Raw genomic sequence first — 26988 nt, 5'->3', positions numbered from 1 at the left:
CGTGACACTGCAACACTATTAATTAGACAGTCACGTGACAGCTGTCAAAATGATGATCGAGAAGGTAAAAACCACAACTTGTCTCGAATACTTCAAGAAAATTGTCCCTTATTGTGTGTCATACCCAAACTGGGCAAAGTTTGTCAGTTTTGACGTTTCTGGAAGTTGTCACGTGATACTAGAACACTATTTACCTAGAAGGTATTAATTGTCAAATTATGGATCAAGAAGCTATAAAACACGTCTTGTGTGAACAGTATAAAAAATGTGCTGCTACTACTCTTCTCAGAGAAGAATATTGAAAATTCTGAGACTGCCATTCAAATTGTGTGGAAAGAGAAAACTTGGTAAAAAATCTAAAGAGCAACACTTCCATTCATCCGTCCATCCAGGAATAGGTTATGTTAGTCATAGACCTGTAACTATATTTACGGTAAATTGTCAAATACCGTAGTGACATCCCGAGAACTTTCTACTGTTGTGTGTGGACTTCTTCCCAATCAGTCCTAGAGAATGCTTCAATCCATAAATGTTCGAAAGAAAACCATGAAACTGTTACAACTATTTATTATCCCCAAAATTCCTACACTAACGAACGACTAAACACCTATAAACTAAATCACTCGCTATTGCTATTAGAACTGCTCGGTTGACCTTTGGAGAAAGCAGTCAGAACCCACCTTCTCTCCATGCTAGCACCAATACCCACCAAATCCTGCTTAAACAACGTCGTGTACCTCATCATTAAAGCTTCCACATCCGACGGCCTTAGACTCGGAACGCATTTGTTTACATACGAAGTGATGTAGTCCAAACCAGCACCAAACGGGTGTACATGAAGAAAAATCGAGACAATCCCAACTAGTTTAGCATCCAAACTGGGTATCATTGTGGATTGAGCAGCACTCATTTCAGAATTAGACACGCTAGCACTGTCGGAAGGTTCCGTTTCGTCGTCGTCCAAATTGATAATTTCCGTGACTCGAGTGGTGGATTTAGTGCGATTGTCGAGAGCTTTGACTCGTTGATCAGCTGCCGCTAGTTTCTTTTTGGTCTCGACCAACTGTTGCTGCATACCTTGTAGTGTTTGTTGCATCATTTTGATTTGTAGCTCCTTGTCCTCGACCGCTTTCTTCGAATCCACTTTGATTACCTCCACCTGAGAGATGTGCCGTGTAGTTCGGTCCTTTTGGCTGATCGGAGGTGAAAAGCGACCAGTTTACTTACCTCATTTTTGTACGCCTCCACTTGACACTTTAAACTGTCGTTTTCGTCTTTGAGACTGTTGCGTTCTTCGGTCATTTCGCGGGATTTCTTCTTGGCCGGCTCCTCGCCGTCGGAAACTTCCATTTCGTCATCGTCCTTTTGTTTTTCTTGCAAATCGTCCACTTGGAAATTTTTGATTTCCTGTAAAATTTCAATGGCTCGCATCAAACAGTCGCAGCTTTGTTAAACGTTTTGTTACATTGTTTTTTTTTTAATAGGCTCTTATACCCTTGATACCGGCTTGAGTCCCACTACAGAAAGCTTTCCTTCTGATGATGAATGTCTGACTTGGCCCGACTTTAACTTACCTGTGGTGGGTCTTACCTTTTTTTTTAAATTTTTTGAAATTTTTATTATTTATTTCAGCGGCCAATTCCTAGAGTGATAATATGCTTTCGATGGATGTACATAAACAACCATTAAAATGGATTATCTTTCCATAAAAGAAAACTACACACAAGTATAGAAATTTCAAAATTCAATTTACAGAAAATAGCACTAAAAGTGACTTACACCATAATCCATATTAGTATTGCATTTTTTCTTTTGACAGATATTTGCTCACTCTTTTTTTAACTAAAATCAACCAGAAACCTGATTTTCCAAAATTTTGGAGATTACCTCAGTAAACAAAAAATAAGAAGTCTAATATGGCGTCTGCTACAATTTTTATAGTAGTTTTCCTATTCAGTGTGCAAAGTTATGTTTTCCCACACGCGAAAGCAGTTAGACGAACGACGCGAAGCGGAGTGCGGGAAAACTACTTTGCACACGTGTTAGGAACAATATTTTTTCTACGAATGAAATATCTATACATTTTGTTTTTAATTTTTATTGATATTAAAAACAACAACTTATAACTATTTATTGTTATTAACAACATTAATGTTAAATGTACAGTTGGTCGCGTTTTTTAAATTGATCGCAGATTGAGCAACTGAAGGTAAAATACTGGTACTTGGAACTGCTTCACTTTCTTTAGGATTGAAGGTCAGAATTTTGTTACTTAATCCTTTTTTATAACTTGTGGATTCATCAATGTATTCTTCAGCTACCGTAGTCGATTTCCAACCCCCCAAGCGTTTTATGTCAGTGTATCCTTCTCCAGAATCGGCCAGGAACGTTGCCGATGATCGACGATAACTGTGTCCTGTGTAGAGTTCTGGATTTGGCAACTTCAAAAAAATAGCTATTTCAGAAGGCATTTTTCCAAAACTGTTTACTCCAACACTTTGCGAAAAACATTTACCCTTTCTGTAAACTAGGAAAAAACGATTGTTTGACTTTTTTGGACGTAGGCCGGTGTATCTTCTGTACAGTTGCAGGTAGGTTCCGTTATGAACTTCTTCTGATATTATAAAGTTTCTTGCTGTATGATTTTTGGAATCCCTAATTTTAACAATTATGAGGTTTCCTTTGTCTTCAATATCTGTAGTGGTTAAATTGGCTAGCTCTTCCCTTCGACATGCACCAGCAAGTCCGAATATAGTGGCAACTTTAATTAACAGGTAAATTTCATCTGGTGCGGAGTTCATAAAACTGAATATTTCTTCTTTTGTAAAAATTTTCGCCTTTTTAGGTTTAAAACCAACATTCTGCTTTTTCAGAAATGCAGTGAGCTTATAAAATTCACCGATATCGATGTCTCTTTTTATTTTTATTACATTTTTGAGCATTGAATACTTTGACCACATTGTGTTAGGTTTGAATTCTTTGCTTAAAGTAACAAAATACGCTAAAAGTACCTCTTCCTTTAAGGTTTTTATCCCCTTTTGTTCGCACCATTGGGTAAACAACTCGTACTGTTTCTCGTATTTTTCTCGCGATTTGAGAGGCAGCAATTGCAAACTAGCCATGTTGGCGGCTTTTAGAACATCTTCCGGAAGTTCATCTTCAGTGATATCCATTATTAAAATAGTTTTTTTAACTTAAATAAGTAAGAATAAACACTGTTGTAGACTTTAAATTGCCTATAAATGCGTTGTTTGACAATGAGCTTTGGTTTCTAAGGAAACAAGCCTCATTTTCAAAGACAGAGACAAGGTGGTTTATTTACCTAAACTGTACGGAAGAATAATGTGAAAAAAGTCGTGTTTTTTATATGAAACCCCTGAATATTATTACATTTTTGAATTCTACGCAAAATTCTAAGCAGATTTTATGTATAATAGTCTATATAAAACCACTGTTGCAAGGTATAATCAGCATTTTAAAAAGTGTGCGGGAAAAAATTTTTCCCGCATAGTGTGCGGGAAAGTGCCACTTTGCACACACTTTTACGTATGCAAAGTAGCTTATTTGCAAACATTCGTAGAAAAAATTGTTTTTGATTCATTTTATCCGACTTCCTTCCTTCATTTTAAATGTATTTATGACAGTTTTTAGTAAAGTAATGATTATTTATGACAAACGCAGTCCCAGGATTTTAAAGTCAGTTTACTAGTTTAAAGTTGGGTTCTACAGCATTTTAACTAACTTCTGGATTTTCAATGATTTTTAATACCATCTGTCGGAGCCAGCAAATTATTGTTTAAAAAGAGTAGATCGTTGTTTGTGGCAGCTATCAGTTCATTTTTCATACGGTAGGCGGCGCGTCGATTAGTTGACGGAGTGTGTATCGCGTGCAAAAAGAGGGAGTTGTTGTTGATATAACCAAAGAAGGGGGATGTAACACGTTTTGTGGTTCTCCGAGTATTTTAAGGGCTCTTGTTATTAAACCAGTGTTGTTTTCGAAACGGGTTGTTTTATTGTGCCCACTCATCAAAGACCGGACAGTGATTACCAGGATCACCTTACGTACGTGGCTTCAGGAAGCGGTGTTTTCTTGAGATGGCGCGACACCATCTGACGGAAATAAGCATTTTTTTTGAAAATTATGCAGTACGTCCCTAGATTTTGAAGTCAACTTACACAGGAAATTTGAGGGTTGTAACCCTTTGATTTCAGAAATACGGACGGAAATTAAGTTTTGTTGCTTTAAGTAAGTTAAGTTGGTTACATTTTAACTGACTTCATTTTTGAATCACAGTTTGCCTAAAGGAAGGCTTGTTTATAGAAACAATACAGCACGTCCCTGGATTTTAAAGTCAGTTTACTAGTTACAGCAAATTGCAAGGCTTTCTGATGTCAGTAATACGAACTGAAGTTGGGTTGCATTTAAACTAACTTCTGGATCTTCAATGCCATATCCCGCCTTATAAATGAGACCCGTCAAGATGGTTTTGATGAAGAAGTCGAACAAGTTATCGCCTCTATTCAAACTGTTGATCAGGATATCATCGATATTACTAAGGAAGCACTTGGCTCTAGTACAGTACAACTCTAAGAAATGAAATCAATTCGGATCGAGTTCTCAGCAAACTTAAAATCTGTATACAAAGGAACACGTTCAACAAGTCTGATGAGGACTTAGTTCCTTTTGCTTTTCGGTTTAACGACAGCGTGGTTGACAAAGTTTGCGCTTAATCAGCTTCATCTTGGACATCCAGGAATCCGCCGAATGAAGAAGCACGACTTTACTTTTTCTGGCCCAAAATGGACAAAGACATCGAGCTGGCTGTACAGAAATGCAGTCATTGCGCTATAGTCGCCTCCCAACAAAGAATCCTCTTTGCCCTTGGCCGGATGCCGAAAAGCCGTGGTCAAGAGTTCATATGGACTTTGCAGACAGCTATAGTCGTTTTAATGACGCAGAATGGTTAAATCCTGCAACGGCAAATGTTACAGTTAATTATCTGCGTACCGTATTCCGTCATTTTGGAGCTCCCGGAACTATAGTCTCTGATAACGGAACTCAGTTAACTTCAACCGAATTTGCGAAACTGTGCTCTAGTTTGACATTATTATGACATAATGGTGCAAACTATCAAGAAAACACTTGATAGTTCAAACAATTTGACCACAGTTGTTTCTGCATACAACTACACTCCTCATCGTAAACTTGATGAGCGTACTCCTGCTGAAGTAGAGTTGGACATCCTCCGTCCAATAAAAGCATCCACTGCTGGTGTGACAGCAAACCCAAACAAAAATGAAGACTCAATTCGACTCTCATCACAATACTTGAGAACGCAACTTTCAAGACGCGTAAATGGTATCATACGGAGCATGATCACTAACTGCATTGCTGAAGCTGGATTAGGAGGTGATACTCATCGTAGACATTTCAATCAGATCTGGAAACGCAGCATGGATACCACTTCTAGATGCAATATGAATTTTCTAATTCCATCGTCATTGAGCACAACCAAGGTAACATCAATGATCATCAGATAATTCAGGAGCAGCTTCCAGAACCTACTCACGTCCACCTACAAGATTCCCCACTAACCAGGAGCAGTACACCAATCGGAATCAACCAAGACGTTCTTGTAAGAGGACAGTGGACTACCGAACTCTTGCGGAATTCGACATCGGTGTAGCTATAGTAGGGGAGGAGTTGATAGAAGTCAGTCGTTCAATAAACTGAATTCAGTTTACTCTGCCTGTGCTCCTTCTGCCACGACTCAACAGTTTTTAATACCATCTGAAGGAACATGCAAAACGTCCCTGGATTCAATTAGAAGTCAATTTATTACTAACACAGGAAGTTTCAGGGTCGTAACCCTTTGATTTCAGAAATACGGACTGAAATTGTGTTTTGTTACATTTTAACTGTCTTCAATGACTCTTAATACAATCTGACTGAAATAAGGGTTGTTTTTGGAAAACTTGCAGTACGTCACTGGATTTAAGGAGCAATTGACTTACACAGCACATTTCAGGGCCGTAATACCCAGAATTTAGAATTACTGACTGAAATTCTGTTTTGTTGCATTTTACTATATTTTTTCAATGATTTTTAATAAAATATGCTGTACGCTCCTGGATTTTAGAGTCAATTTACTGTCTATACAGCAAATTTTAAAGCTTTTTTTTGTTGCTTTTAGATAAAAGTTAGTTTTTGATGAATTTTAGCTGGGTTTCCTTAATTTTCAATGGTATTTATCTTAGTTTGAGTGATGTAAGGTTAGTAGGATTTTAAGGTAAATTTACTGTCTATGCAGAAAATTTCAAAGCCGTTACTTTTCGATTTCAAAAAGTGACTTAAATGGTGATTTGTTGTATTTTAATTGACTTGAATTGAAATTTGACTGACTGAAGGATTCCATTGATTTTCAAAAGTCTTACCAAGTCACTCAATTTCATATTATCGATAATTTTCAAATTTCCATACCTGTAAACAAAAAACACTCTTTATTTTGGTGGATAGTTGACATCTTATTGGAAAACAATCCCTCAAAGCATATTATGCACTGATTTTAATCAAAATCCTTTCAAATCCGAGTAAATTATGCAATATGGGTAGTGCAACTTTAATAAATATTGAATAAAAGTAGGTTCAAACATGCTAAAAACCTTGGACTTCTGTTCTAATACACAAACTTCCTTCAGTCTCTGATAATATGTACTTAATAGTGATTTTTTGCTTCATTAGCAGAGACATAGAAAGGAAAACAGGACATAAAGCTACTCAAATTCGTGGGGTGTGCTACTGTGGGGTAGTTTTGTGCGCTTAATAACCTCTTCAGAAAACTACAAAAAAATGTTTTTTTTTTTAATAAAAACTATGGTATTGCACGTCTAAAGTCTGCTTTTGTTACGGTTTTTCTTTTTAGTGATAATATCAAAATGTAGTTACTTTATGTGGTTTTAATTTCTTTGAACTGTTCTCCCAATTTGCGGAATGTTTGCTTTCGAATAGAAATTCGTATTTTTGAAAAAACATAAATTCATTCAATTAAAGCAGTTATTCGAAAATGGCAAAATAATAAAATGCACGAAGATTACAGTCAGAATGCACGTAGTGCATCATACCTATTTTTAACGATAATAAATCACCACTTGCTATGCAAGTATATGGAAAACGAACGACGAACAATAATGGATTTCGCCACTGAACCGATTTGGTATAAATAAGGCTCGACATACGTTAGTAAAGCAGACGGTCGGAAGGCTCCGTCTCGCGCCACAGTATGTAGTCGTTCCGAATTCTGCAACCCGCACCGGGTTTGCATTTGCATTTACATTACTTAAAAAAAATTAGAATAATAGTCAGGTTGGCAACGCTGTGAGAAAGTTGTACAGGGTGGTCGCATAAAGAATTGTTTCAGCTACATTTTGGTACAAAAATCCACTTTGTAGCTCTCACACAACCAAAGTTATGGCCCGTCAAAGTGAAGAGTGCACTTTTGCTATACCTGTTAACGTTTCACCCTGTATCTCCTTAACCCCACCCTGTAAATTAGTGGAAAAATACTGTTAATTCTGCCAAATTTCAGGACCGTACTCTAAAAATTACACTTTTGGTAGAACTTTTCTCAAATTGGTTAGGTTGAGCAAGAAAATATCCAGCGGAGAACTAGATGGTAAACTAAAACGTGATGTTTCTCTTTCTAGCGCTGTCGCTAAATATTTTTCCGAGCAAGTTGTACAGGGTGGTCGTATAAAGAATTGTTTTAGCTACATTTTGGTAAAAAAATCCGCTTTGTAGCTTTCGCACAACCAAAGTTATGGCCTGCCAAAGTGAAGAGTGCACTTTTGCTATACCTGTTAACGTTTCACCCTGTATCTCCTTAACCCCTCCCTGTAAATTAATGGAAAAATACTGTTAATTCTCGTTAATTCTGACAAATTTCAGGACCGTACTCTAAAAATTACACTTTTGGTAGAACTTTTCTCAAATTGGTTAGGTTGAGCAAGAAAATATCCAGCGGAGTACTAGAAGGTAAACTAAAACGTGATGTTTCTCTTTCTGGCGCTGTCGCTAAATATTTTTCGAGCAAGTTGTACAGGGTGGTCGTATAAAGAATTGTTTTAGCTACATTTTGGTAAAAAAATCCACTTTGTAGCTCTCACACAACCAAAGTTATGGCCTGTTACAAAGTGAAGAGTGCACTTTTGCTATACCTGTTAACGTTTCACCCTGTATCTCCTTAACCCCTCCCTGTAAATTAATGGAAAAATACTGTTAATTCTCGTTAATTCTGACAAATTTCAGGACCGTACTCTAAAAATTACACTTTTGGTAGAACTTTTCTAAAATTGGTTTGGTTGAGGAAGAAAATATCCAGCGGAATACTAGACGGTAAACTAAAACGTGATGTTTCTCTTTCTGGCGCTGTCGCTATATATTTTTCCGAGCAAGTTGTACAGGGTGGTCGAATAAAGAATTGTTTTAGCTACATTTTGGTACAAAAATCCACTTTGTAGCTCTCACACAACCAAAGTTATGGCCCGTCAAAGTGAAGAGTGTACTTTTGCTATACCTGTTAACGTTTCACCCTGTGTTTCCTTAACCCCACCCTGTAAATTAGTGGAAAAATACTGTTAATTCTGCCAAATTTCAGGACCGTACTCTAAAAATTACACGTTTGGTAGAACTTTTCTAAAATTGGTTAGGTTGAGGAAGAAAATATCCAGGGGAGTACTAGACGGTAAACTAAAACGTGATGTTTCTCTTTCTGGCGCTGTCGCTAAATATTTTTCCGAGCAAGTTGTACAGGGTGGTCGAATAAAGAATTGTTTTAGCTACATTTTGGTAAAAAAATCCACTTTGTAGCTCTCACACAACCAAAGTTATGGCCTGTCAAAGTGAAGAGTGCACTTTTGCTATACCTGTTAACGTTTCACCCTGTATCTCCTTAACCCCACCCTGTAAATTAGTGGAAAAATACTGTTGGGTACTACTGGGACCACTAGTTAATCTTGCCAGAATAAGTTACTCCGTACTTACCATCGAAGGCCAGGATATAGAAGAGGTAGATGAATACATCTATCTGGGGCACCATTAAACTTGGCAAAGAGAACCAAACGGCCGAAATTACCAGAAGAGTGCGCATGACCTGTGCAGCATTTGGAAAACTCATCTGTATTCTGAAAAATCCAAATAGTCCTATAATCATGAAAACTGCGCGATAGGTGCACTGACATACCGCCTGGAAACCATGACACTAACCATAAAAAGGACTGAACAAACTGAGTCACCCAAAAAGCCATTGAACGCGCAATGCTGGACATTAGTCTGAGAGACAGAAGCAGAAGCAAAATGGAGATGGACAGGCCGAGACAACAGAACAAAAGATGGACGAAAATAGTCATGCAGTGGAGACCAAGAACGCACAAACGTGGTAAAGAAAGACCCAGGAAGAGGTGGATTACCCGTAGAGCGGGGAGAGGCAATACATGGGGAGGCCCATGTTCAGGAGTGGACACGACAAGGATGCTAACGAAGAAGAAGCGAGCTGTGTACGTTTAACACCAGCGGAGTTGCTGGCGCTAGACAGAGTTTGGCACAAAAGACTATTTAACAATACCGTTGAAACGTACTCGCAATGGCAACAATGCAGAGCAACCAAGTGCAATTGGCAACGTGGCGCCAAAATAAGATGTCGTTCAATTTACTTTTCAGTACAAGAGTAATGACACAATGCTAATAGCCACAGATGTGTCAACAGTTTTGTCAAAGAGTGTTGATATTCATACTTTACTTCCTAATAATGTCAAAACTTACACAACTATCAAATAAACCAACGGATGCTTAAAAAAATAATAAATAATTCATCGATTTCACTCAATATTTTTCTGTTACAAAGTGGTGTAGAGCAGACTTTAGACGCGTCATTATTATATGTATTTACTGTACAGATCTCGGAAACTGTATATTTCAAGCACACCTGTTCCAATTCCCAAAGTCATCTGTTCCTGTTCCAACTGTAAAGGCCGCCTTGTTGTATTCACTTTAATACAAAGCACAACTTTTGATTCTTCGCAATATTGTTTGGTTCTATCAAGAAGAATTTTTTGATTTAAAAAAGGCTGGTTAAATTGGCACTTAATACACAATTTTCTGAAGCTTGTGTTTGCAAATTCGTTCAAATGAGTATAAACAAGCCTACTAAAGTTAGTTTTTTGGAAAAAAAATTATTTTATTGGACATTTTTGGTCCTTCGAGTCGGATTCAAACTGCCTATATCCTAAGGCGTCACCAGATGGTGCTGTACTACGTGCGACCAGAAATGTGTTACCGCGAAATTTAAATTGAGAAAACAAACAATAATACTTATTACTAATCCACATAGCAAAATTAAGTTTTCAACAATATGCACGACCTATTAAACATTATAGGTAACACATATCGTAATTATTTTTGTTATTTTTCCAAATATGTACATTCATTATTGAACTCTCTGAACGTAACAAACAGATAACCAGGGATGGGCGTTAACCCGCCAAAAAACATTGTCTACGTTTTCAAGTGAACAATGAGTAGATTACGCCTTCTGTGTAGACCGTGCGTAATCTACTGTAAATGTCACACAGTGACAATCTTTGTTTCAATAAGTTCTTTGTCCCTGACTATCTTTTCAAACTGTGTGCTTAAATCAGTAATTTTCTCACTCCAAGTGGGTTTTACACGCGATTTTGTACCTGACTGTCTTTACAAACTGTGTTTTTGGCAGTTCAAACTTTGATACCACTTTTCTCCCTGACTGTACTAAATTTTGTAGTGTTTTTTAAGTTATTGAATAAGAAATTTAATGAGGATTCTAAAAATGTGCTTAAAACAGTCATTTTCTCACTTTAAGTGGGTTTTACCGTCGATTTTGTCCCTGACTATCTTTTCAAACTGTGTTTTGGCAGTTCAAATTTTGACACCATTTTTCTCCCTGACTGTACTAAATTTTGTAGTGTTTTTTAGGTTATTGAATAGGAAATTTACTAAAGATTCCAAAAATGTGCTTAAATCAGTAATTTTCTCACTCCAAGTGGATTTTACACGCGATTTTGTCCCTGACTATCCTTTCAAACTGTGTTTTTGGCAGTTCAAACTTTGACACCACTTTTCTCCCTGACTGTACTAAATTTTGAAGTGTTTTTTTAGGTTATTGTATAGGAAATTTAATGAGGATTCTAAAAATGTGCTTAAATCAGTAATTTTCTCACTCCAAGTGGGTTTTACACGCGATTTTGTACCTGACTGTCTTTACAAACTGTGTTTTTGGCAGTTCAAACTTTGATACCACTTTTCTCCCTGACTGTACTAAATTTCGTAGTGTTTTTTAGGTTATTGAATAAGAAATTTAATGAGGATTCTAAAAATGTGCTTAAAACAGTCATTTTCTCACTTTCAGTGGGTTTTACCGTCGATTTTGTCCCTGACTATCTTTTCAAACTGTGTTTTGGCAGTTCAAATTTTGACACCATTTTTCTCCCTGACTGTACTAAATTTTGTAGTGTTTTTTAGGTTATTGAATTGGAAATTTACTAAAGATTCCAAAAATGTGCTTAAATCAGTAATTTTCTCACTCCAAGTGGGTTTTACACGCGATTTTGTCCCTGACTGTACTAAATTTTGTAGTGTTTTTTTAGGTTATCGAATAGGAAATTTAATGAGGATTCTAAAAATGTGCCTAAATCAGTAATTGTCTCACTCCAAGTGGGTTTTTCACACGATTTTGTACCTGACGGTCTCTACAAACTGTGGTTTTGGCAGTTCAAACTTTGACACCACTTTTCTCCCTGACTGTACTAAATTGTGTAGTGTTTTTTTAGGTTATTGAATAGGAAATTTAATGAGGATTCTAAAAATGTGCTTAAATCAGTAATTTTCTCACTCCAAGTGGGTTTTACACGCGATTTTGTACCTGACTGTCTTTACAAACTGGGTTTTTGGCAGTTCAAACTTTGATACCACTTTTCTCCCTGACTGTACTAAATTTCGTAGTGTTTTTTAGGTTATTGAATAAGAAATTTAATGAGGATTCTAAAAATGTGCTTAAAACAGTCATTTTCTCACTTTCAGTGGGTTTTACCGTCGATTTTGTCCCTGACTATCTTTTCAAACTGTGTTTTGGCAGTTCAAATTTTGACACCATTTTTCTCCCTGACTGTACTAAATTTTGTAGTGTTTTTTAGGTTATTGAATTGGAAATTTACTAAAGATTCCAAAAATGTGCTTAAATCAGTAATTTTCTCACTCCAAGTGGGTTTTACACGCGATTTTGTCCCTGACTGTACTAAATTTTGTAGTGTTTTTTTGGTTATTGAAGAGGAAATTTAATGAGGATTCTAAAAATGTGCTTAAATCAGTAATTTTCTCACTCCAAGTGGGTTTTACACGCGATTTTGTACCTGACTGTCTTTACAAACTGTGTTTTTGGCAGTTCAAACTTTGATACCACTTTTCTTCCTGACTGTACTAAATTTTGTAGTGTTTTTTTAGGTTATTGAATAGGAAATTTACTAAAGATTCCAAAAATGTGCTTAAATCAGTACTTGTCTCACTCCAACTGGGGTTTTCACACGATTTTGTACCTGACGGTCTTTACAAATTGTGTTTTTGGCAGTTCAAACTTTGATACCGCTTTTCTCCCTGACTGTACTAAATTTTGTAATGTTTTTTAGGTTGTTGAATAGGAAATTTAATGAAGATTCTAAAAATGTGCTTAAATCAGTAATTTTCTCACTCCAAGTGGGTTTTACACGCGATTTTCTACCTGACTGTCTCTACAAACTGTGTTTTTGGCAGTTCAAACTTTGACACCACTTTTCCCCTGACTACTACTGTTTTTTTTTAATTTCAAAATTCTAAAAATGTGCTTAAAACACTTTCTTACTCCAATTAAAACGGCCCATACATTATACAATTAGTTGTACGATAGATTGAACATACAATTGATGCGACAAGTTGCACATGATTTTGGCCACAAACACAAACGATCTGAGCATCAATCGGTCTTGAAGATTTGTAGTACTTTTTAAACTTCTGTAGCACACAGAGCATCATGCCGCGTACGGTGTCAAAAGCAACTACAGCAGCAATAGTGGTCGCTTTAGTTCATGATGAAAGAAAAGGAAGGAAAAAGCTTATGTTTATTGGCATATTCATTGAATTTCACATCCCACAAACAAACCTGCTCTAAACTAAAGATCAATAAATTCAGTCCAAAATGTATTAGTCTCCATATTTGCGAGAGTTTTAAGGGGATCGGTAAAGACTTTACGTTTTTCGATCGCGATGCTTGGCCTACGTGTAGAAAAATATATAAAAAACAGTGTTCGTTCTTTGTTTCTGTCGATAAAACTACGGCAGTGTTAACGCAGACATTACTGTTTAAGCGACGATGCTCCTAGAGTGATATGGAACAAAGATGCAAGATTTCCGCTCCGAAATTCGAGCAACTTTTTAGTCCTATTTTTTAACCCAAATTACGACTTTAATTTTTAACTTATTTGCGTGATTTTTTTTTTATTAAATAGCTAAAGGTTTGGGGAATGTGCAAAAGTTATTTTTGTCACCAAAAAAGTTTTGCATGTAGGAAAAAAAGTGACAATTATGGTAATTTTTGCATTTTGTTAAAATGCTTCTAAATATTTTAATTGATGTACTATTAAAATTATATTGAGTTTCGCACATTCTAGAAAGTGTCTTCTTTCATATGCCGTTTAAAAAACAGCAATATCTAGCTTAGTTTTTTTTTATTTGGGTTAAAAGATTGTCATAAAATGCATTGAATCTCCCATAAGACGTTTTGCTTTACCGATGCCCTTAAGTTCTTTTTTTAAGTTTATGTCAAATTGAGTCCTATTTGTCGTATATCAAACGCCGTCGTACGATAAATTTTTCTCCAGTCAAACTACCGTACGATTCGACCGGGTCGTACGACTTGTTGGACGACAGCATCACACACTATGCAATTTTCGGATCGACGGTCGAATCTACCTGAGTTGTACAACTTGTCGTACAACTAATTGTATAGTGTATGGGCCGTTTAAGAATTACCCTCTGAAACCACGTGATATCTGTCACTAATGTCAAAATTGGCCCAGAATCTGCAAAAATCACAGTTTTCGAAACGAGACGTGTTGAAACAATAAAAATCCCTATTTTCGAAGTTTGGTTTATACAGCAAACTAGCATTACTTTTTTGATCTACCGTATTTTGACTTGGCAACACTGGTTGCTTCAAAGAGTGTAACGACCGACGATCATAAACCGTTTCTCTACTAAAAGTGATTGAATCATGATGCGATATTAGTTCGTTGGAACAGGAACAGAAAACGAAAGATGTACCTATTAAAGAAAATTGGTCCAGTGTTTGTAACAATGAGGTAAAAGGTTTAGAATCTTGTATTTATAGTGTAGATTACAGGAATGCAAAAAATTAATCAAAAAAGAATGACGTATGATAGTAAGATAGTTTTGAACGAGACAATAATGCTTCAAACGAACAAACGTCACATTCAAAACATTGACCAGTCATCGTGCATTATTACGTCATCATATTTTTGTGTAATTTTTTGCGCAGAACTGAAGAAGTGCCTACATAAAATTATTGAAGTTCTGCAGTTAAACAGACTTCTGTCAGTAACACAGTAGCGCATAAAAAATGACATTTTTGTGTGCAAAATTGTAACAGAAGCACAACCAACCACGAATAAGTTAGTAAACATCGGCACAGCTATATAAAAAGGGCGATTGGTCAAAGTCCAAGGGGGTACATACCGATGACTGCTTTTTCCAGCCTTCAATGTTCTTCCGTTGCGCCTTAGTGAAATGGTCCCACACCTTCTTGTGATGTGCCGCCTCGAACAAGCGCTCAATGTGACTGACTAACCAAATTTACACCCAAATTTAATCAAATCATATTAGCATATAGTACAGTACACGCAATTTATCAGCGACACGAAAACAGAACCATCATTCTACTATAAATTTTAACGTTCCTATAGTATTCTCATCAGAACCAATATTTTAATGCAGAAATTGTTGCTCTTTTTTTTGAAAATTAGTGTGTTTTGAATGACAGACAAATTGACCACAAAACTCCAAATACTTGTGGCAGGATTCTAAAAATAAAACTCACCTTCAACTTTTAATATTTGCTCGGACTTTAGGTGGATGACTTAACCAATTTAATTTTTTAATTGCTCTTAAGCATTACTTACCTAAACACTTACACACAATTTGTTACTTATACAGCAGTGTGTCCAGGATAAGGAGGGCCACCGAAAAGTTGCGCAATAATGGTCTTAATAAAATGACATTTTTAGGACATTTTGAAAAAAGTTTATTTTTTTTATTTTACGTTTTATTTTTTACAGGTTTAATATTTTTTAGGTTTTAACTTTAAAATGGCATTGTCAGTTATTCATTTCGAAATTTCATCTGTGCGGAACCATCATCAACCGCATTTTCTTAAATTCTATCCATACTCTGTAATATCAGATTCTTAAAGCCCTTTTTATGATCTTCTTAATAAAAAATGTCCCAATACGGTTCTGAAAATTGTTTTTACTTAATTTTTAAATTAAATCATCCATCTAAAGATGTGCCTTGTTAAAGGGAAATAATAAAATTTGATTTTTTTTTGACAGTTTGCCATTGATGTCTAAAAAAAATATAGAGAATTTTAGGGTTTATTTTTTTACAGCCAAACGGTGCATTTTATGTTAACACTTTTTGAACTTGAACGAATTTTGTAACGGTTTTTGAGATATTTACAAAAAAGTATGAAATTATATTGTGGGCAAAAATCTAATCTCTCTCCTCTCTAAATTCGGTGTTGCCAAGTCAAAATATTTAATGCCGGTAGAATAATCGGTGAAAAAACGGTAGATAAAAAATACAGATATATAATACAGTTTTTATGTGGTTTTAAATGATAATTTAGCTAAACAGTCACGTGAGTACTCAAATAACTGTCATAAATCTGAAAAATACTCGCCTCGTTACAATAATTGTATTAAAAAAAAAATTCTTGTAAATTCTATTCGAATTTTGACAATTTTGAGTAACAGATATCACGTGGTTTTAAAGGATAATTTAGCTAGGTAGTCACGTAAACCACTTGGAGAACATTTCCCAAATCTTCATTATTCCCTATCCAATAAACTGAAAAAAACACTACAAAAATTGGTACAGTCAGGGAAAAAAGCAGTGTCAAAGTTTGAATTGCCAGAAACACAGTTTGAAAGAACCGTCAGGGACAAAATTGGCTGTAAAATCCACTTGGAGTAAGAAACTTACTGATTTAAGCACATTTTTGGAATCCTCATTAAATTTCCCTCTTCAACCATTTTGAAAAAATCAAAATTTGGTACAGTCAGGGAAAAAAGTGGTGTCAAAGTTTGAACTGTCAGAAACACAGCTTGAAAGAACCCTCAGGGACAAAATTGGCTGTAAAACCCACTTGGAGTAAGAAAATGAATGTTTTAAGCTCATTTTTGGAATCCTCATTAAATTTCCTTTTAAACTACTGCAAAAAAAATCTAAATTTGGTACAGTCAGGAAAAAAAGCGGTGTCAAAGTTTGAATTGCCAGAAACACAGTTTGAAAGAACCGTCAGGGACAAAATCAGCTGTAAAACCCACTTGTAGTAAGAAAATGACTGTTTTAAGCACATTTTTGGAATCCTTATTAAATTTCCTTTTCAACCATTTTCAAAAAATCAAAATTTGGTACAGTCAGGGAAAAAAGTGGTGTCAAAGTTTGAACTGCCAGAAACACAGTTTGAAAGAACCGTCAGAGACAAAATTTGCTGTAAAATCCACTTGGAGTAAGAAAATGTCTGTTTTAAGCACATTTTTGGAATCCTCATTAAATTTCCCTCTTCAACCATTTTGAAAAAATCAAAATTTGGTACAGTCAGGGAAAAAAGTGGTGTCAAAGTTTGAACTGTCAGAAACACAGCTTGAAAGAACCCTCAGGGACAAAATTGGCTGTAAAACCCATTTGGAGTAAGAAAATGAATGTTTTAAGCTCATTTTTGGAATCCTCATTAAATTTCCTTTTAAACTACTGCAAAAAAAAATCAAAATTTGGTACAGTCAGGAAAAAAAGCGGTGTCAAAGTTTGAATTGCCAGAAACACAGTTTGAAAGAACCGTCAGGGACAAAATCAGCTGTAAAACCCACTTGTAGTAAGAAAATGACTGTTTTAAGCACATTTTTGGAATCCTTATTAAATTTCCTTTTCAACCATTTTCAAAAAATCAAAATTTGGTACAGTCAGGGAAAAAAGTGGTGTCAAAGTTTGAACTGCTAGAAACCCAGTTTGAAAAAACAGTCAGGGAGAAAATCCTGTGTAAAACCCACAGAGCAAGAAAATGAATGTTTTAAGCACATTTTTGGAATCTTCATTAAATTTCCTTTTAAACTACTGCAAAAAAAATTCAAAATATGGTACAGTCAGGGAAAAAAGCAGTGTCAAAGTTTGAATTGCCAGAAACACAGTTTGAAAGAACCGTCAGGGACAAAATTGGCTGTAAAATCCACTTGGAGTAAGAAAATGACTGTTTTAAGCACATTTTTGGAATCCTCATTAAATTTCCATTTCAACCACTGCAAAAAAAAATCAAAATTTGGTACAGTCAGGGAAAAAAGTGGTGTCAAAGTTTGAATTGCCAGAAACACAGTTTGAAAGAACAGTCAGGGACAAAATTGGCTGTAAAATCCACTTGGAGTTTGAAAATGACTGTTTTAAGCACATATTTGGAATCCTCATTAAATTTCCTTTTCAACCACTTCAAAAAAAATTCAAAATTTGGTACAGTCAGGGAAAAAAGCGGTGTCAAAGTTTGAACTGTCAGAAACACAGTTTGAAAGAACAGTGAGGAAGAAAATCCCCTGTAGAACCCACTTGGAGTAAGAAAATGACTGTTTTAAGCACATTTTTGGAATCCTCATTAAATTTCCTATTCAATAACTTGAAAAAACACTACAAAATAAAAAATGGGGATTTGACAGTTTGCATTATATAAAATGTTTTATAACCCACATAATTGCAAAACAAAAACAGAAAACAGGATAACGGCAGAAGAACCACAAAAATGGTAGATATACCGTTTTAACAGTAGACTTGGCAACATTAGTGTATAAGGCAAGGAGCTCTCAAGCCTTACTGATACTGACAAGTCCAAAGGCGCTCCTGGGACACACTTTACTACGTCATTTCCCCCTTCTCGGATCAAATAAGCGAGAGACTAGCGATTTTATGGGAGAAACTACACCAAAATTGCGTCAAAATGACAGGTTTTTGCAATTTTTTATTTTAGGGTACTTTGTAAAGCACCAAATTGGTATTATCTCAATGTATTTCTAGTTATAGACTAATTTGGATCTCATAAACACAAATCCGGTGTCAAAATAACGCTAACTGATGGTACTATTTTTAAGATGTATTTGATTTTTGTAATTTTTAGGTACTTTTTAGGGTGTGGCTCCCCTATAAGAGCCAAAACTGCCTTACGTCACTTTTTGATTTAAAAAAATCGTGTTTTCTCAGAATATCTCATAAAACGAAATGATTGATGTTTTCTAAATGTCATTCTATTAAGACCAAACCTGTAACCGTTTTCAAGATCCCCAAGTGGCCCTCCTTATCGTGGACACGCTGTACGTTTATGAAACTGATAATCTCAAAACAATCCTGCCGTGGCTTCTGCCAGTCTCAGAATACCCAATAAAGACATACTTACAACACTTTTTCATAACAAATTTAATGTCAATTGATTGAGCGTTTAAATCGGGTTTACCTTTAGCTAGGTTAATAAGAAAGAAATACTTACATTGCAACAAAATGCCTTGCATACGCCCTTTCAGTAAATCTTTAGCCTTCTTCAGCTCATCTTCGTAATGAGATTTCTCGGTTAGTAGTCGCCTAACGTGAGAATTGGTCGATTGGATCATTGAGTAGAAAACATTGGCGTTTTTCTTGCTGCAATCACCCCTTTCGAGCCAAGTAATCACCACCTTCAATTCACAATTATTGGAGAAGTTCAGCAGTATTAGAGGAAACTTCAAACCTGTAAGGCTTTAGTAAAACTCTCATCGTGTTTGAGCCTTTCTGTGATATTGCCAGCCTCGTGATCCGAGTAATGGGTTATTGGTGGTGGAGATGGTCGTTTTAACCTCTCCTCCTCCATTCTCTCTCTGTGACGCCTTTCTCGTTCCAGTTGTCTTTGTCTGCATTCCCATTCATACTGATCGTCCCTGGCCTGTTGATTTTTAGTAAAGTGGTGCGTTAAAATTGAAATACTATAATGGCTGTCCAGGAGAATCCTGGATTAACATGGGAAATCGGCTTTTTTCGGAAATTTAATGGAAAAACGCTTTAAGACACCCCTTCGCCTACCAACCCCGTTTAACAATTTAGACGCAAAACAGCTCTAAAATTCAAAAAATGTAAATCTACTTACTAACCTACCAAAATTCTTATTTTGGTCCGTTATTTTTCTATCAAAACAAGTGTATTTAGTAATAATTTTGAATTATTATTGCCCACATAATGCGAGGAAATGAAACGTGATATAATTACTTATGTGAAGAATTAGGATAAATTTTCATAAATCTGGTACAACAACTTAGAGATGAGCATTCTGAAAAAATTATTTTTAGAACAAATTCCCAAGAGAATTTAAGAAATTTTAGGAAAATTCAAGAGAATGATGAAGAAAAGGCTAATAAAAGCAATGCAATGGAATTTGGCTTATTTGGAAATTATGAAATGCCAAGTAGATAGGTTTCTTCATGGAACCACACTGTAAGTAGTCTTTACAGGTCTATGCAGCCAAATTTGACAGTTCTGACGTTATAAGAAACATTAATATACTTTTCTTAAGTCACGTGACAGCTGTCTTAACTGTCAAAACCTGTTTACCAATGACATAAAACTGTAAAATTTTAAATAATTGCTACTTTGAGGGATTACACTAGAAATTGTGTTTAAAGCTCCATGAAGCCAAATTTGACAGTTGTATCAATGTAAACACTTTAATTTAGTGTTTAATAATTTTCTTGCGTCCGTGACAGTTAACACTACTGTCAAAACTCCCTCACTACCTACCTAGAAGTATAAAATGCCAAATAGAGCGGTTTCTTTGCAAAATTGTCAAAACTCACTCGCCAGTGATTTGAAAGAAGAAAATGCCAAATAGATGTATTCTTTGAGAAGTTGCACTGTAAATTGTATTTACAGCTCCATGAAGCCAAATTTGACAGTTGGTACGTTGAGAAACACGTTAATACTTTGCTTGCGACACGTGACAGTTGTCACAACTGTCAAAACTCACTAGCCAATGACTTAAAAGTAGAAAATGACAAATAGATGTGTTTCTTTGAATGGTTGCACAGATTGCACTGTAAGTTGTGTTTACAGCTTTATGAAGCTAAATTTGACAGTTGTGACGCTGAGGAACACTTTAGCACTATGCTTGCGTCACGTGACAGTTCTCACAACTGTCAAAACTCACTCGCCCGTGACTTGAAAGAAGAAAATGTCAAATAGATGTGTTTCTTTGAAGGATTGCACTGTAAATTGTGTTTACAGCTCCATGGAGCCAAATTTGACAGTTGTGACGTTGAGTAACACTTTAGTACTTTGCTTGCGTCACGTGACAGTTGTCACAACTGTCAACTCCCACTCGCCAGTAAGTTGAAAGTAGAAAATGCCATATAAATGTGTTTCTTTGAAGGGTTGCACAGATTGCACTGTAAGTTGTGTTTACAGCTTTATGAAGCTAAATTTGACAGTTGTGACGCTGAGGAACACTTTAGCACTATGCTTGCGTCACGTGACAGTTGTCACAACTGTCAAAACTCTTTCGCCAGTGACTTGAAAGAAAAAAATGTCAAATAGATGTTTCTTTGAAGGATTGCACTGTAAGTTGTGTTTACAGCTCCATGGAGCCAAATTTGACAGTTGTGACGTTGAGGACCACCTTAGTACTTTGCTTGCGTCACGTGACAGTTGTCACAATTGTCAACTCTCACTCGCCAGTAAGTTGAAAGTAGAAAATGCCATATAAATGTGTTTCTTTGAAGGGTTACACAGATTGCACTGTAAGTTGTGTTTACAGCTTTATGAAGCTAAATTTGACAGTTGTGACGCTGAGGAACACTTTAGCACTATGCTTGCGTCACGTGACAGTTGTCACAACTGTCAAAACTCTTTCGCCAGTGACTTGAAAGAAAAAAATGCCAAATAGATGTATTCTTTGAGAAGTTGCACTGTAAATTGTATTTACAGCTCCATGAAGCCAAATTTGACAGTTGGTACGTTGAGAAACACGTTAATACTTTGCTTGCGTCACGTGACAGTTGTCACAACTGTCAAAACTCACTAGCCAATGACTTCAAAGTAGAAAATGACAAATAGATGTGTTTCTTTGAAGGGTTGCACAGATTGCACTGTAAGTTGTGTTTACAGCTTTATGAAGCTAAATTTGACAGTTGTGACGCTGAGGAACACTTTAGCACTATGCTTGCGTCACGTGACAGTTGTCACAACTGTCAAAACTCTTTCGCCAGTGACTTGAAAGAAAAAAATGCCAAATAGATGTATTCTTTGAGAAGTTGCACTGTAAATTGTATTTACAGCTCCATGAAGCCAAATTTGACAGTTGGTACGTTGAGAAACACGTTAATACTTTGCTTGCGTCACGTGACAGTTGTCACAACTGTCAAAACTCACTAGCCAATGACTTCAAAGTAGAAAATGACAAATAGATGTGTTTCTTTGAAGGGTTGCACAGATTGCACTGTAAGTTGTGTTTACAGCTTTATGAAGCTAAATTTGACAGTTGTGACGCTGAGGAACACTTTAGCACTATGCTTGCGTCACGTGACAGTTGTCACAACTGTCAAAACTCTTTCGCCAGTGACTTGAAAGAAGAAAATGTCAAATAGATGTGTTTCTTTGAAGGATTGCACTGTAAGTTGTGGTTACAGCTCCATGAAGCCAAATTTGACAGTTGTGACGTTGAGTAACACTTTAGTACTTTGCTTGCGTCACGTGACAGTTGTCACAACTGTCAACACTCACTCGCCAGTAAGTTGAAAGTAGAAAATGCCAAATATATGTGTTTCTTTGAAGGATTGCACTGTAAGTTGTGTTTACAGCTCCATGAAGCCAAATTTGACAGTTGGAACGTTAAGAAACACGTTAATACTTTGCTTGCGTCACGTGACAGTCGTCACAACTGTTAAAACTTACTCGCCAGTGACTTGAAAGTAGAAAATGACAAATAGATGTGTTTCTTTGAAGGGTTGCATAGATTGCACTGTAAGTTGTGTTTACAGCTCCACGGACCTAAATTTGACAATTGTGACGTTGAGGAACACTTTAGTACTTTGCTTACGTCACGTGATAGTTGTCACAACTGTCAAAACCTACTCACCAGTGACTTGAACGTAGAAAATGCCAAATAAATGAGTTTCTTTGAGGGGTTGCACTGTAAGTTGTGTTTACAGCTCCATTAAGCCAAATTTGACAGTTGCGACGTTGAGGAACACTTTAGTACTTTGCACTTCACTGCTAAATTAGTTTTAATAGTTATAACAAGTGTCATCTGACTATAAGCCACGCTGTGAAGTGTCATAACTGTCAAATTTACCGTCTTAAACTGTCATTTAACGTCACAACTGCCAAATTTAGCTCCACATAGTTACGAATAATATTTTGCGGCGGGATTCATCCAAGAGATGCGATATTTTATGGCACTGTTTAATGAGCCTAAGACGGCTGTCATTAAACGTCACAGTTAGTGCAGTTCGTCAAAGTAGTCCATGTTTCAAACCACACGAATTAAAAGCTTGTTGAACAACGTTGCCAAAATGAACGAATAAAGAGTTTCCGGCTTTGGCAACGTTGATTTGAATACAATTTTCAAGCTTGTCCACGTGGAATAGGTGTTTTAGAGTCTGAAAACTGACTTTTTTTAGTTTGTAAAGGTTTGGCGTGAGTTTAAAACGTCAAGATAGCCATACTTTACATCTTATTTTTGGAATCAACATTGAGTGAGTATTTCAAAAGGGATATAGTGATCTGAAGTATATGACACTAAAAAAAAGAAGAGAAGAATATATGTAGTAGCACTGTTTGGGCAACAACGCAAATTTTTCCGGCTAAAACGTCACCTTAGTTTAGTATCATATTTGGTATAAATTACACTCACCTGTGCATAGTCAACGTGCAGCCTCCCAGTAAATCCTGGGTCCACATTCGACCCAATACGAATCCTGTAACCTGACAAATATATTGCGGCGTCCACGGACGTTTCAAAAACGAATCTAACGTGGCAGAAATTCTTCTTGCTCAGCCGTAAAGTTGTTATTTCCCCACATCTAAAACGACTTGCATATTAATCGGAAACTAATAACTTATTTGCGACTGTACTTTTCAAACACTTCCTGAATAACCTCTTCGGTGATTTTCTCCGGTAACCCTCCGACAAATACAGTCTTACAACCTGGAGGTCGGTCTCGTGTAGTAGGGGGTGGAGCGTGAGGACTGGGAGGGAACAAAGTGCACGACTTGAAATGTATAATCTCCTTCACTTGGTTCATGCCAACCGCGTAACTCTCCTCGGAACTCGCAGGCATTATTGAAGGATTAGGTGTCATGATGGGTGGGACCAAGTAATTGTTCATTCCCATCATTCCGGGATTGACAAACATGTTCATCATCACGTTGTCTATTTGGCCCATCATAAATACGCTAGGGTCAGCGTTGGTTGTTGTTAAAATCTCCACCGTGTTGGACATGTTCGAGTCTGAATCGTGTCCAGATCGGTCTCTACTCCGTACACGACGTCTTCGAGTAGGACTTTCGTCTCTGAAGTCTCGTTCTTCGATACGGGAGGAAAATTCGGATGAGTCTCGAGACTCTGTACTGAAGGCATGACGACCTAAGTAAATTAATGAAGACAATTATTATTATATTGTTGTATCAACAATACAGGAGGGCGAATGACTGTACCAAATTATGGAAATTTCAAATTCAAATTTTCAATCTATAACAGAGCCAAGCTAACCTAAACGGAGTTGTATCAACTAAATGTTCGGTTAATAAATAACTGGCCGAATCGGACTGGCGCCCTCTGCCGCTCAAGATTGAATGGTACCACTTTTCTTGCAGGGTAGTGCGACAAGTTTGTCTTTTAAAAGCGTCCCGGAAAAAGAGCGCAATATTTCTCTCTTTTCGACCTTTTTGTGTGGCAGTTAAGGTAGAAATTGAACAGACAAGAAGAGCTCCATTCAAAGTATAATAAAAATCACACCTGACTATGGAAAATTCTTTTTGAAGAGAATTACAAGAGAATGATGAGGCTGATTTACACAGTAGAATTTAAACTATTTGGAAATTACAAAATGCGAAGTAGATGTGTTGAAGGACCTACACTCTAAGTAATCTTTACTACTGAAACTATAAAATCAGAAATAGTTGCTAAATTGAGGAATTACATAGGAACTTGTGTTTAAAGCTCCATGGCGCAAATTTCAAAGTTGAATGGTAAGGAACACTTTACTGCTTGTGTCATGTGACAGTTGTCAAAACTGTCTACCTGTCTTTACAGCTCCATGAAGCCAAATTTGACAGTTCTGCTGTCAAATTTGGTGCTTTCTTGAGGTGTACAACTGTTTTGCATTTGATAGCTCCATCTCACTGCTGAATACACTCATGGACAAAATTGTGGCAGCATCTGCATATTTCTTTACTTATTATTATAAAGAATAATTTCTAGTTAAAAAGTAAGAATACAAATTTAAAACCATTTGCCTTTATAGTTCTATAGAGCGAAATTTGACACTTGTGACGTTAAGTCAAGTAAGTATCAAAGTAGTCCTTAACAACAGATCTGACAAATATGGTTCCATGGAGCCGTAAATACAACTTACAGTGTAATTCCTTTTTATTCCAGTTTATAGTTGCAGGTCGCTGGTTAATGGGTTTTGACAGTTATGACAGCTGTCACGTGACATAAGAAAAGTATTAAAGTGTTTCTTGAACTGTGTAAAGACTACATACAGTGTGATCCCATCAAAGAAACACATCTACTTGGCTTTCTACAATTTCCAAAATAGTCTAAATTCCATTCCACTTATTAACATTTTGTTCATCATTCTCTTGAATTTTCCTAAAATTCCTTACTTCTCTAGGCATTTACTCCAACAATTAATTTCTAAAAATTTTACATCTCTACATTCAACATTTGAAATACCCTGTATAATTAATTATAGGCAAATTATTATAATAAATGACTTAATTTGTGCAGAAACAGTGTGTGTGTGTACATTGCTTGACAGAGACAAACATAATATTCTATCATCCCATTAGATAAATGCGGTAAAAGTGAGTATGGGGAAAAATAGATCAGAGTCACAAAGAACATTTTTGTTGGATTAGGAAAAACGACGCATACCAACTCAGATATTATATTGACACTTATTTCCCCTGTATCATTCATAGATATTTACCAAAAAACAGTAGGGGTACTATGTAACTTGATAGAGATAGAAACAAAGATTTAAACAAGGCAGACTTATAATAGGACATGCAAGTCAAAGTGAGATGAAGAAAGAAATTTTGTTTCTATTCCCTTACATAGTTCCACTGCAGTTATCTTAATACTTACAAATGTAATAAAAATAATTAACACATGAGGAATTTAACTACAACAAAAATAGTCTTTTTTGAATCAACAAGTAGTTGAATTTTAAAGTAGTTCATCTACCAATTGTACTTTTGTTTAGTAATTACAAAAATTAATTACAATTATTGTTTTTTAAAAGTAATTTTAGTAGTTAGGAGTAGTTAGTAATTACTTGTTGAAAGTAATTACATTTTTCATTTAAAGTGATCCAACTATTGACAGCTCTGTCTAAATGTAAGTGCAGTATTACTTCAGTAAATCAATCACATATACCAGGTTCTTAAAACTATATGTTTATTTGTACTACACTAACCATTTTAAGGCATTTTTTTGCATAGTTATGTCATTTTATGTGTATCTCTTAGATGAAGTTAATATGATTACTTTTTAATAAATTTTTTATACACTAAGAGTAACACATATAAAATCAAATAAAACAAACTGAATTGTGGCGGATTGCACTGACATAATTGAGGGCACCCTCAGGTTTACCTAGACTAAGTTGTGATTTGACTGTGACAGATCATGTGCAAAATGTCATAGTCCAAGTAAAACCTCATCTAGGGTGCCTTTAAATATGTGGGTGTAATCGGCCCTTGATCAATTGAAAATTGACAGAGTACAACAGGATTGCAACTTGCAACAGAAATCAGTTTTTACTGGTAAAAATGCCTGACAGCAGAAGTAGGAATGCCTAAAATATGATTGTCATATTTAAGGCTCACCATGTTTAATATTAGTATTAGACAACCATAAAAAGTAACAATCTTGGGTTGTTGGGTAGCAGATCTGAGTGTTTTCATTGTATTGTTTTGTACATTACACATTATTTCCTTTGTATGTGACTTTATGGGAAACATCTGGGTAAAAACATAAATTTATCTTCAAATATTAGTAGGAGATGACAAATAGCTGGTTTGCTATTATTATTAAACATGAAACTTAAAACAAATACTTGCCTCGAATTTCACTGGTGCTGATCTGCATTCTGCTGGACATAATTGCAATTTTGAAAGTCCTACACTTAACTTAGCTCACTAATTTAAAAAAAAAACACTGAAAACCGTTAAAATAGTATTTTGTGTTTGTAGACAGCGTTATTTTGTATTGTCTTTCTCAATTAAAATTGATAAATTGTTGATTATGAATGAACATTAAACAATAATAAAAATAATTATTATGACAAGTGCACATTGACAGATGACACAAAAATCCAGACCGAGGCGGTGTTGCCAACGCCACTATATGC

General features: G+C 35.9%; 1 protein-coding gene across 1 annotated transcript; it reads right to left on the bottom strand.

Annotated features, from left to right (window-relative positions):
* Nucleotides 1-552: 552 nt before the first annotated feature.
* Nucleotides 553-26925, bottom strand: LOC145726122 (ecto-NOX disulfide-thiol exchanger 2). Its single transcript, XM_081975089.1, has 8 exons — nucleotides 26699-26925; nucleotides 23483-23993; nucleotides 23262-23430; nucleotides 19113-19304; nucleotides 18876-19059; nucleotides 14813-14919; nucleotides 1228-1407; nucleotides 553-1159 (listed from the first exon to the last, which is right to left on the bottom strand). The coding sequence occupies exons 1-8, from the start codon at nucleotides 26736-26738 to the stop codon at nucleotides 620-622; spliced, it is 1923 nt and encodes a 640-aa protein (XP_081831215.1). The 5' UTR covers nucleotides 26739-26925; the 3' UTR covers nucleotides 553-619.
* Nucleotides 26926-26988: the final 63 nt, after the last annotated feature.

Source organism: Ips typographus, linkage group LG3, assembly GCF_016097725.1.
Source record: "Ips typographus isolate SLU linkage group LG3, UJ_Ityp_2.0, whole genome shotgun sequence".
Taxonomy (NCBI): Eukaryota; Metazoa; Arthropoda; class Insecta; order Coleoptera; family Curculionidae; genus Ips; species Ips typographus.
The sequence above is the reverse complement of the archived record's forward strand: the minus strand, read 5'-3'. Positions and strand labels throughout refer to the sequence as shown.

What these genes read in the sequence shown, in the direction of transcription:
- LOC145726122 (XM_081975089.1), bottom strand. Translation starts at nt 26,738, where the DNA reads ATGTCCAGCAGAATGCAGATCAGCACCAGTGAAATTCGAG. An exon ending in ATTCAGGAAGTGTTTGAAAA is followed by an intron (nt 23,431 to 23,482) that starts GTACAGTCGCAA and finishes AAGTCGTTTTAG; the next exon opens with ATGTGGGGAAATAACAACTT. An exon ending in GCAAGGCATTTTGTTGCAAT is followed by an intron (nt 14,920 to 18,875) that starts GTAAGTATTTCT and finishes AAATTTGGTTAG; the next exon opens with TCAGTCACATTGAGCGCTTG.